Source organism: Cyprinodon variegatus, unplaced genomic scaffold, assembly GCF_000732505.1.
Source record: "Cyprinodon variegatus isolate N-32 unplaced genomic scaffold, C_variegatus-1.0 Scaffold807, whole genome shotgun sequence".
NCBI lineage: Eukaryota > Metazoa > Chordata > Actinopteri > Cyprinodontiformes > Cyprinodontidae > Cyprinodon > Cyprinodon variegatus.
The window spans coordinates 265,300-277,543 of NW_015151260.1; the positions used below are offsets into that span (position 1 = coordinate 265,300).

Here is a 12,244-nt window from a genome sequence, read left to right on the forward strand (position 1 = left end):
TCTCGGGTCAGACTGGTAACGAGACTCTCAGGTCTGACTGTTACCGAGTCTCTCGGGTCAGACTGGTAACGAGACTCTCAGGTCTGACTGTTACCGAGTCTCTCGGGTCAGACTGGTACCGAGACTCTCGGGTCTGACTGGTACCGAGTCTCTAGGGTCTGACTGGTACCGAGTCTCTCAGGTCAGACTGATGCCTGGGCATCCCTGGATGGATGATTGGTGGATTATATTAGATTAGAATTTATTGTGAGATTAATCAATTATTGCAACAGGCATACTCAAGACTTGACTTGGACTTGCAAAAAATAATCATCATCATCATCATCATCATCATCATCATCATGTCCCAGCAGGTTCTCTAACCCCCCCTATGCTTCCACTGCCCCCTCCCCCGGTGATGCAGAGATCTATGATGGCTGCTGAGAACCTGATTGATCTCTAATCCTCGTTAATCTGCTGATGAACCAATAAATCTATGCTGCTCTCAGGAGTTTAACGCTGACAGATGATGTTTCTGTTATTCTCTCAGGTGCGTTATGTTACTGTTTGGGTCTGAATGGGATTTATTCTGAATAGTTTAATACGATTTAAAAAATTTAAAGTAATGAAAACATTATTTTTCAGTGTATTTAGGTGAGTTTTGTGCCTCATAGCTGCAGACATCCCAAGTCTCCCGGAACTTCCGGGAGTCTCCCTAATATCGATAGTTGTTCACGGATATCCGCAAGTCGGATAAATTATCCCAGATTTTAAACTCTGGCAGGAGGAGTTTTTTAATGCGAGTGAGAGCGAGCAGGCAGTACGATAATTCCTGCATCATGTGTGGATTAGAACTACTGCGATTGCCCAGGAACAACGGGGTTTGGATTGCGTGGGGAGGTTGCTGGTAAAATCTGTGCAGTGTATCTGTCCAAAGCGATGCTCTGTTCAACCAGCGTTCCAGGCGACTGGTTGATCAGAGAGCTGATTGGATCAGTCCGATAAGTTTCTCTGGTTACTCTCTAACAGTCACCTAGTTACCACTCAAAGCTGTGCATCCTGGGAAACGGCAGAGGGTGAATCCTCGAGTAAAAAAACGAAAATATAGGACTGATTTTACAGCAGAATATACTAAAGTATATCCACGTCTATTGAAGGTGAGGAACAGTGGCGGATCTAGACTAAATGTATCAGGGGCCAGGAGGGGGCTAGTGTGTTTTCATGGGGGCCCAGAAAAGCATGAAATAAAAAACAGGGCAAGAGATTCAAATATATTAAGAGAGCTGCATGAAGGGAAATTTCTTTTCAATTAGGTTCAATAAAAATTCTATTTCTTATTAGGTCAATATACATTTATTATTTAGGAATTTTACATATTTTTGACTTTATTTAAGTTAAAATTACTGTTTTTTATAAAATTTGAATTAGAACTCAAGAAAAACTGTTAAATTCATCAGAAAAAATCTGAGCATTTTTTTTATTTGTTGTGAAAAACAAAAAAAATGTGGCAGATGAAAACTGGGATGCTATCTCAATACAACTGAAGCTATCACCTTATTGTTTTTGAATAATTAGTAAAACAAAATTTGTAAATAAAAGAATGAAATAGATCCAAAGGACCTATCAGTAACCATGTCTGTTCCAGCGTAGATCATCGTTAGAATTTCTTTTAAGTATTATGTTTTCAGTATAGGGGCCAGGACATGAGCTACAGGGGCACTGGCCCCCGTTGGCCCCCGTCTAGAACCGGCCATGGTGAGGAACGATGACACTGTGGCGAGGTGCACTGTATGCTGAAGTTCCATGAAAAACAGAAAGCACAAGCGATGTTCAAGACTACGAGATTGAAAGTATTGAAATCAAAAGACCAATACTGTTCTGTTTAGTGTTTAAGAAATGACTGTTAGTTAATAAACAGTTGCTGAGAAGTTGCTGGCCTGAAGTGTGTATCTATGGGGCACGGTGCGGGGCCGGTGCGGGGCCGTTGTCTCCGGGTGTGTGTGAGTGTTAAAGCATCTCCCTGAAATGAGTTTTTGGAACTGGGGATGTCTGTAGTTGATATTTTCCAATTAAAACAGTTTGTTTTGCTGCCTCACTTTTTCACAGCAGGGTGAGTCAAACTTTAGCGTAACGCTCATTTTTCCTCAGGCACCTGAACGCATCCTGGTAGCAGCAGAGCTCTGCAGCTCATTTTGATCTAAATATTCAAACCGAATCAGAAATGTGAAGCTCTAAGCTGTAGACGTGGTACCTGTGTGTCAGGCAGTCTCCTCAGCATCTCCTCCATCTTGGCCAGCATCGGGTTCCCATGGTAACAGGTCGCCAAACTCTGCCGGGCGTGCCTAGGGGGCGTCCTGACCTGAAGGTTGCTGAAGCGGCGGTCGGCCACGCTGTCCTGCAGGAACAGGGTTAGAACGGAGCAAGCAGAAGAGCGCAGCGGCTTTCTGGTTCTGCTGGGAACAGACCCACCATCCAGGTCCAGAAAACCTTCTCCGTCTGGTTCCAGCTCACGTAGGCGTCCAGGAGGTCGCACAGCTGCTGGAGACGATCGCAGTCCTGAAACAACCAGGTTCCCTAAATGAGCTGAGGATGACTTCCTGTCTCCTCCTACAAATTAAAACACTAAATTCAACTATTTTTGACTTTAAAAGCCTTTTTTCCTACCATCTAAATAAAACCACATGTGGAACCAACAGAACAGGGCATGTGAGTGACCTTCTGTGGCCTCCATCTTCTGGAGTTCTCCTCCAGCTTATCACCTCCTGCTGCTGGTTCAGGTTCTTCATTCTTCTTATTACATGTGAAGCTTCTCAGTTTCATATTTCTTCAATCGGAGCAGCTCTAGTTTCCCTAACTGCTGCTGAAACGCCTAAGTTGTCCCACTGAGGAACAATGAAGGACTTTCTACTCTTTTCTGTTGTGTTGAAGCTAACAGACTGAACTCCCAACACTGAGGCTCTGGATCAGAAAGGTCACAGCAGACTGCAGGGGGCGCTCCTGCTGCGGCATCAGCCATCTTCTATGGAGCTGTCTGTTGGAGCAATTGCTCATCTATAGCTGAGAGGAAGCGTCTGGATCAGCTAATCAGGAAAGCCAGCTTTGTGACTGGATGCCCTCTGGACTCAGTGCAGGAGGTGGGAAACAGACGGATCCCAACTAAATGAACATCTCTGTTGGATAATCCATGCATGAAGCTGGTGCTGAAGTGGAGAGCTCCTTCAGTGACAGACTGTTGCACCCTAAATGCACCAGGGAGCGTTATCACAGATCCTTCCTCTCAGCAGCTGGAAGACTTTATAACCACCACTGTTCCCAACAACCTCAATCAGTTGTTCCATTCATGCCGATTTTGCACAGTTTCTATCTTAGTCAGTTAAATAATATGCTGCTGTCATTTTGCACATCTCTGATGTTGCTGCTAGTTTCAAATATCCATTACTTGAAAAATGTCCATAGCTGCATATTGGTAATTTATTCTCCAGTTTGATATTGTTAAAAAACTTTGCAGTATTTTAAAGTTTATCTTTTAACTCTTCACTATTATGTTTTTTCTTATACATTTTTCCCCATTGAGGGACAATAAAGGGATTTTCTATTCTATTCTATTCTATTCTATTCTATTCTATTCTATTCTATAGCTCCTTGTTGCCTCCAGGAAGTGAACAGCTTTAGATTAACCAGCTTCAGTGCCATAGAATATTAGCTGGTAAACCTTCGTTGGGCTACAGGTTTTAATTGATTGGAAGTCAATATAAAAATTACCACTAGGTGGCAGCGATAAAGTTAAATTTGCGCAGGGAAAACATCCAGCAGCTGAACCAGCAGACTAAACACCCGGCCGGGTCTAATCAGCCCGTTTCTTCAACCTCTGAGCCTGTTGCCATGGTAACACTCTCGCAGGCTAACCTGGTCATCAGGTTTTCCTCCATAAACTCAGTCCTCTGGCTCCGCCCCCGATGTTTTATTTTCTGATTCAGTAGGATTTCTATCGGAGTTCTGTGAGAACATAAAGGAGCTCAGTCAGAAGGTCTGTTAGGTGTTAAAATCAAACACCTCCTGTCCTTTAGGATCCAATCAAAGACTGAGCGCCATTAATTCAGGGAATGAAGACCGCGTCTTTATATTCAGAAAAATCTTTCTCAGAGTTTCACCTCCCAATCTGTCAGACATCCTGACCAGATCCTTTTTATTTCACTTTTTTATTCTCATCCCACCGTCACAGAGCAACGAAATAAACTCTACATTTATCCCCTCCCCTCAGGGAGCAGTGTTCTGCCATTGTGCGGCGCCCGGGGAGCAGGGTGGGGTTAAGGGCTTCCTCAGGGACCCAGAGTGGCAGTCTGTGGGAGTGGGGCTCGAACTCACACACTCGAAAAAAAATCGAAATCTACAGAAGTAATTTTTTCTTAAAGTAAGTGCATTTATTCTTGGACTGAGGAGGTAAAGGAGACATTTTGAAAATGGAACAAGACAATTTCCACCTAAAATAAGAAAACACAATTGCATTGTCTTATTTCAAGTGCTTATTATCTAATTATCTTATTTTAAATACTAATTCCATTGGCAAACTATCTCATTTACCTACTCAATTTAAGAATAAATACACTTAATATAAGACATTTTTTACTTATTTCTAGATCGTTTTCCAGTGCATCCTCTGGGATCCCTATAATAAAGACCCCGAGCCAGGAATCAAACCTGTAACCTTCTTGCTACCCACTGCACCACTGATCCGTCCTCATTAGCAGCATTCCAGACTTCTTTACCAGAACTGGATTATATCAGGGAGAAAACATTGATACCAGCATCATAGAAAACACCTGCTTAGTCAGACAGACAGAGAATTTACAGGAAGACCAACATGAGGAGGAACCCAGGAGACGGTGATCAGGTCCTTCCTAATAAAACGTTTAACGCTGCGTTCGCACCGGGCGCATTCTGGGCGCCAAAGCATCTAGTTTACATGCAAAGTCTATGGGAGACGTCGTCAGGGGAACAGCGGTGCGTTCGAGCATCAGGAAAGGCGCAATCTGAGCGTTGAGGTGTCAGAGCATCAACCAATCAGAAAAGCTGATCCAGTAGTTTTTTTGCAGATGAATAATAAATAAATATCAAGGAGTTAAACTCCAAAGGTTAAATAAAGCAGGTAGAATGGATTGTTATGTAAAAGGAACAGAGAGCAGCTCTGATCATTATTGCTGCACTAAAACATTTTTATGAACTATGGAGAAACAGTTGATAAATCCCCAAATTTACCAGAAATGTTCAAACCTGCTGATAAAAAATATTGGATTATATATTCTGCTTCTTTCAGTTTTACTCTAAACCTCAAAAACTCTTTCTATTCACTTCCAGCCGCTACGAGCGGCAGCAGGAAATCCCCCACAGGCTGGCTGCAGCAGAGAGCTTCCAGCGGGGATTTCCAGCACTGCCTATCGGCGGTGGAGGTCTGGAGCTCCCAACAAGAACTGCAGATTATAGTGGGATTATAATCCTGATTAACTGACGAACAGAGGACGTTTGGAGGTGGAATTTCTCACTTAAAGTATACTCGTAAAGTACTCATAAAGTAAATAAAGCTGAGCTGCTGTCAAGCTGGAAGCTAAAGAACAGAGCAGATAAACAACCAGAGCAGCAAAGCAACTGGCAGGCTGTTTTGATATTTATTAGTTTGACTGAATATGTATCCCTTAAAACATTTTTTCTTTCTCAATTCTTCACATCTAGAATAAATATTATATATAATGTTTGTCTAGAAATAAATTCAGATCTCCATATTGCTATTATTACTTTATCATTTCTATTATTTTGCAGAAATACACTTCAGATATCATAAACACATATTCAGTCAAGCTGATAAATGTCAAAACTGCCACTTAAAATATGGAAACATTTCCATATAAAACTCAATTCTTACTAGTATAATTTTGTTTGTTTCACTTTCTGAAATTTAGTTTCGGCTGCAAAAATGTTATTTCAAAATAATGTCATTACCGTTCAGTCTGGGAGAGTGATTTTGACCAGAAACATTTTTAGTGGCCTACAGATGGAACAGTACAGAGGAGAGTCATAAGATTAAATGTAATAACGGCCTGCCATTGTCCAATTTATATAAACTATGCTTTTATCGGCAGCAATCTTCTCCTTCTCCTTAGAAGCTCTTGCTCTTTCTTTTAAAAATGGTCTCCAACATTTTCTTCATTCTGCTTTAGTATTTCTAGCTCCAGTGGTGTGAAATAGGCATGACCTGTTGTCATGGTGACTCATTGAATCAGGGCTCTACTGATAATGGCTTTTCAGTCGACTCAGAGTTGATTAAACTAACTGACAGCAGCCTCAGGATAGATCAGAGAGGATTGGAGTCTGAGTTTGTTAACCCTGCAGGCCAGAGTCTGAAAGGGTGTATCTATGCTTCTTTTTCTATGTCTGCTTCTGTCTCCTTGAACCCCAGTCGGCCTCAGCAGATGGCCGCTCATACTGAGTCTGCTTCTGCTGGAGGTTTCTTCCTGTTTAAAGGGAGTTTTTCCTCTCCACTGTCGCTACAAGCATGCTTAATGTGAGGGATTGCTGAAGAGTCAATGAGTCGATGCAATCAGCTGGTTTTCCTTAGATAGAAAACTTTGAATCAATCTGACTGGATGATCGGCAGAACAGCAAACTGGAAAGTGACCTGAGATGACATGATATGAATTGGAGCTATAGAAATAAACTGCATAGAATTGAATCCCATTCCCAGGCAGCAGAACCAGCTTTGCAACAGCAGGCTCTGGTTTCTCTGAACCAGGAGACTAAAATAAAACCAGTGTTCCCAGTAACGTACAAACCTCTGTGAGCGCCGTAGAGCTTTGGCCAGCAGAGGGAGCCGCAGAGGAAAGCTGGCTGGTAAAAAGGACCTGAGGAAGAAAATAAAACTCATCTTTAATTCAACACTTTATTCTCTTTACATTTCCTGTTAGATCCTCAGAAGCTAATTCTCTACAAACCAGAGATCCTCTAATTATCCTCACTTTTATTAATTAAAATACGAACCAGAAATATTTCTGTGTTCAAGTCGATGATTCTGGTTTGAAGATAATAAAACACGACATTTAGTTTCTATCTGATGTCGGTGCGCGTCTGGCAGAAATAGCATAACCACTGTGTTTATATATATTTATATATATACGCTACATATATACGCTACATATATATATATATATATATATATATATATATATATATATATATCTAAATATCCACATGAAGCAGACTGATTTTCTCCTCATTTAAAGACTGAAAAACCCACAATTGTCACAGAAATTTGAATCTGACAGAAATAATAATAAATGAAAATTCCATGAAAACAAACTAATGAAAGTCAGACATTAATTCAGGCTCCAGCAGAAGAAAATTAAAAATAAACTCATAAACAGGCCTGGACCAAAGCAATTGTTCCTTTAAATATTTTGTTGTTTATCTACGCTTCCTGTTCCTCTCAGCAGGCTTTCTCTGGTCCATGTTGAGTGCGGTACACACCATGCCACCTAACAAAGGCCCACAGTCTTAATTTCCTCTCTTCATAGAATTTTGTTTTATTAATGTTTTTTATTTCTGTGACCAATTGAAGGTTTTCATTCATTAAACAAGGAAAAACCAACAGTTTGTTACGGATCAGAGAAAAGTTTTCCAAAAGGAATAAAATGCTTGACTGGTCCTCCAGGCCACTCGGTGGTGCCGCTCCTGTCGCACTCTTCCCCTGACCTTCACCAGATGTTTGACTCATTTCATCTTTAGTTTGATGCTGTTTAACCCTGTTAGCATTAGCAGCTAGCAGCTCTGGATTTCTCTTGCTCCTTACATCATGCAGCGCTTGCGTTCGCGCTCCAACGGCGGCGAGCAGAGTCCGACCCTGATGTCTCAGACGACCCGTCAGCCACTGCAGTCTCCTCAGCGACGCAGCATCCACCTCACCGGAAAACTCTGGCTTCTGCTGAACACAAACATTCAGAGTTACCAGGATGCATGAGGAGAGGAAGACGCTCCTGCTTTCCCATCCTTACCGGAGCGGACGTCAGCAGCGCTGGGTCCAGACACTCTACCCGCCTGCTCAGCAGTTTCTCCAGGGCTCCTCTAGCCAGCAGCCAGCCCAGCGCCAGCAGCAGGTCCGTGCTGGAGCAGCTGCCTCCATCGTACATCCAGTCACCGTGGTAACCGCTCTGCCACAGGCCCACAGCCACCAGCTTCCTGGTCTCTGAGGGGAACAAACCAAAGACAACTGGACCCAAAGCTGCAGAGCATCAAGGTTCTCATGATCCAAACCTGCATCCCGCAGGTTCTTTAGTCCCGTTACACCTTGTTCATTTCTCCAGTGTCTGCCTGACATCCCAGAATCTCCTAAAACGCTGGCATACGCTGAACTTTCTATGGATTTTTTCTATTCTGGGCGTAAACAGAGTATTCATAACGAGTCCAGAACTTCTGTCCAACTACAGCCTACCTTCTGCATAACGCACGGCAGCGTAATGCCCAGGAAATGATGCACAGTGACCTGAGGGGGGCAGCGATGGGCCCAGAGGCGCCCGGCCTGCAGAAAAAAATGTGTTTGATCACCATATTAACCTAGCTGCTAAAAAAAGAAAAAAGAAAAAGAAAGAAAGAAGGTTTTTGGTGGCAGCAGAGTGAGCGTCATGTCTGCTAGGATTTTTAGAAGTTTGTTGGTGGTGGGCGTGAACGCAGGGAGGATCCATCACACTCACCTTCTGGCTCACCCTATGAAGGGGATGAAGTCTGGAGGAGAAATGACAGTTTCCTCCTGTGAACCCCCTTTATACCAAAACGCCGCCAATACGCCATTATACAGTAGCTGGAAGGTAGAAACACGTTCAGCGCTCGTCTGGAACAGGTCAGATACGTTGATATGTGGTGGAGAGAAGTTCTTGACAAGTTATGCACAAGTTACTGAGAAGTTTAGGATAAGCTAGACGCCACGACTGATGAGGAACTGAACGTCTGTCAACCATCAGATAACTGACCTGGAACTGACGGCTCACGGATGGCAGACGCTGGCATTCAGCATTCGACGTTCTCGCCGTATACCGGCGTGTTTCAGCGTGCTCAGAACTTATCCAACGTATGCCAGCGTTTCACCCAGGTGTTTTATACATCAGGCATATGCTGGTCTAAATAATCAAGGTGCGACAGGAGCTTTACTGGGTGCAACAGAAAGCAGAGGAAGATGTTTCCGTCTCTGCTGGTCTGAGCAGGAGTTCAGGATGAGCTGCAGACTGACCTCCTGTCAGCAGGGAGCTGCTCTCACAGGAAACCATCCCTGATGTCTGCAGGATGCTGCAGAGCAGCTGCCAGAACGGTTCCTCCTGCAGAAACGACCTCAGTCAGAACAGACAAAGATCTCCACACGCTCCAGAAGGCTATGAAATGTTGATTTTTAGACCTTCTGGTTACATTTAATCTCAATTAATATTAATTTAACAAAGAACAGGAGTGGAAGGCTCTGTGGTTCCGCTGTGGTCTGAACCCAGAGGAGCTCCAAGCAGAGAAAAAAACACCTTATAGCATCCAAATCAGAAACATTTACTGAGGTCCTGCAATAATCTATTAAAACTCAATCTTATGTTTTAGATATCACACTTATAAATTCCATACATTTGAGTTCATTAAATAAGTGAATTAATTTCTATAACTTTGTTTATTGCCGTCTAGAAAAAGTTTATCATCTTCTACTGCTAATTTTAGGAAAATGAGGAATAACTTCTTTTTTAATCATTAGGAAAAATTCCTGATCAAAGAAAAACTAATTTTAAATCCAATGGTTCTGATAAATCACTCTAAAAAAGGAGTTAAATGATATATTCTAGTGCTGCTCCACTGCTCATCGCGTCCTGTGGTTTGGCCCTGATCGGCTTCCATACTTTCTCTGAAAAGTTTCTCTTTGTAGATTATAGATTGTATCTGTTTCCTTTACAAGTAAAGGAAGATAAGCGCTCAGAGGAGAATCAGAACCGGTCCCTGTTGAGCCCACCTCGGGTTTTCCTCCGAACTTTGCCCGTCTGAAGGCCTCCGGCGCGGGGACAGGCTGCACACCGAGGGCCGCCAACAGCCTGCAGAGAGCTCCGATCACCCGCTTCACCTCCACGCTCACAGCCGCTCTGGGCGCCTGCATTTCGGCCTCAGAGCGGAGCTGACGGCGCCGAACTCTGGGCCCAAACTCACTATCGGGCTCCGTGCGGCTCCACTGCTGTTGCTAGGAAACAGAAAGTTGGTGTTGACCAATAAGAAATCAGAGTGGGTCGGGTCAAGCAGCCATTGTCAAATAAAAAGCGAGAAAAAGCGCGGTAAGGGAGTTTCTGTGAAAATACGGAGAGAAAAAGGAAACCGACGAGGATGGGATTCGAACCCACGCGTGCAGAGCACAATGGATTAGCAGTCCATCGCCTTAACCACTCGGCCACCTCGTCACGTGGTCCTCGCCGGGAGTAATCTTAAATCATGACAGAATGCCTCTGAGGTCCGAACACATTCCGAACGAGATCAAAGAGTAACGGCCATCTTTGAAACTTGGTTAATAAAAACCTATGTAGGACCAATTCCGCCATATTTAAAAATAAATACAGAAATAAATAAATGCTCAATAAAAACACCACTATAGAGAAATATAAATAAATGATTTCATTTCCTGTCCCAGCAGCATGATATGTAATTTTTATTTTAAGGAAAAGTCCGGTCAGCAAGGAATGATCAATGAGTCATTATTCAGTTCTGATGCTTTTAGTTTAGTTCTGACGCGGCTGAAGCATTCAGCTGCTCTAGCTGAGCGGTGGTAAAGTGGGTCTGTTGCGCATTGGGCGGAGCTTCCCTATCCTTTCTTTGCCTGGAACAATGGCAGCTATATTTGCTGTTATCAGTGGGTAAAAAGTAGTTTGAATCTATTTTGAGGTGTGAAAGTCCATCTGAAAACATGGTCTGTTCAGTCAGTTCATCCAGATTACCATCCTGCCTTCAAAGATTATTTCTCTGTGGGAGCCGCTCAGACCCCCACATACTGGCGGGACGCTGTCACTGGGAATCCCCAGCAGCAGCTGCCTCAGGCCCGCTGGCCTCTTGGGGGTTTTCCCCTACTGTTGGTGGCGGCTGGAAGTAGATGTTAGCCTTTTTCAGGTCTGTGCTCCAAACTGCAGGCAGCAGGATAATAAAAGTGAACATATTCTGCTGGCAGGTTTCTACATTCTAAGTTAATTTAGGCGTTAATAAACTGTTTCAGAGGAGGGATCATAGCGCTCTGCATCAGCAGTGCTGTGTCTGACTCCCTGCCAGCTCCCAGATCAGCTTCTCTGATTGGTTGATATCCAGCAGTTATGTTTGCACCTTGATGTGCATCAATCATTGACTCTGCATGTAAACCAGCTGCTTCTGCTGCTTTAGGTGTGAATGTAGTATCAGGGCCAGGATAAAGATTTTTTCTTTTTTTTTTCTATTTTGAAAATAAAGTCATAATATTATGAAAAGTTATTAAATCATAAAGTATAACTTCACAAGACTCTCAACATGCTGTCTGTTTACGACTTTATTCTCATAATATTACAACTTTATTCTCGTAACTTTACGACTTTATTATCATCATTTCAAGACTTTATTCTGGAAATATAAAAAATATATATATATTTCTAGCCTGGCCCTAATATTCCATTGGATAAAATAAATATGTCCACAGAGATTTAATGAATTTAGTGTTAATCAGTAAAAAATAAAAACAATAATTTTCACTGAGTCTGGGAGCGGCCATTTTTTGCCCAAATATAGTAACCCCTCTCTCCTGCCATCTTCCGGCAGTGACGTCACGGTGCGGTAAGCCTAGCGCCATTCTCCCCGCTTTACAAGCAAAATCACTACGAGACACATCTGCAATCAACAACGATTATTGAAGATTTCCAGAGGACTTCACCATTGAAATTCACCAGAGCTATAGTGAAACACGTAATATGTAGCCAATATTTGGAAGAAGAATGTTTTCAAGATGACTTGGATAATAGCGCGTTGTGACAAACAACAGATACAGCACTGGGACTTGATCAACAGCCGATGCCGCACCGTGATGTCACAAACCAGTAGGTGACAGTAGGGCTGGGCGATAATTCAATAACGATATATATCGATCGATAGACGTGTGGCGCAATAGAAAAAAAGAGGGTCGATAAAAGTTCGATAAAAAAGAAACGTAGTTTTCCTTCCGTCTCATTGTAGCCTAGCATGTAGGTTTATGCTAGTCACT

General features: G+C 42.9%; 1 protein-coding gene and 1 non-coding gene across 3 annotated transcripts in view; both read right to left on the reverse strand.

Annotated features, from left to right (window-relative positions):
* The window catches only part of LOC107098744 (chromosome unknown open reading frame, human C14orf80), a 14,229-nt gene extending 3,812 nt beyond the window's left edge, over positions 1-10,417 (reverse strand). The window contains exons 1-7 of one of the 2 annotated variants that reach the window (XM_015396570.1): positions 9,998-10,417; positions 9,248-9,332; positions 8,019-8,209; positions 7,817-7,948; positions 6,804-6,872; positions 2,449-2,535; positions 2,231-2,374 (exon numbers count right to left, since the gene is read on the reverse strand). In XM_015396570.1, coding sequence (XP_015252056.1) covers positions 2,231-2,374; positions 2,449-2,535; positions 6,804-6,872; positions 7,817-7,948; positions 8,019-8,209; positions 9,248-9,332; positions 9,998-10,138 — 849 coding nt within the window. In that variant the 5' untranslated portion in view covers positions 10,139-10,417. The remainder of the gene's footprint in view (positions 1-2,230; positions 2,375-2,448; positions 2,536-6,803; positions 6,873-7,816; positions 7,949-8,018; positions 8,210-9,247; positions 9,333-9,997) is intronic. The other variant, XM_015396571.1, reaches the window with a different exon arrangement.
* trnas-gcu lies at positions 10,352-10,433 on the reverse strand. The gene has a single exon. It is a non-coding gene; the product is annotated as a tRNA-Ser (tRNA).
* Positions 10,434-12,244: the final 1,811 nt, after the last annotated feature.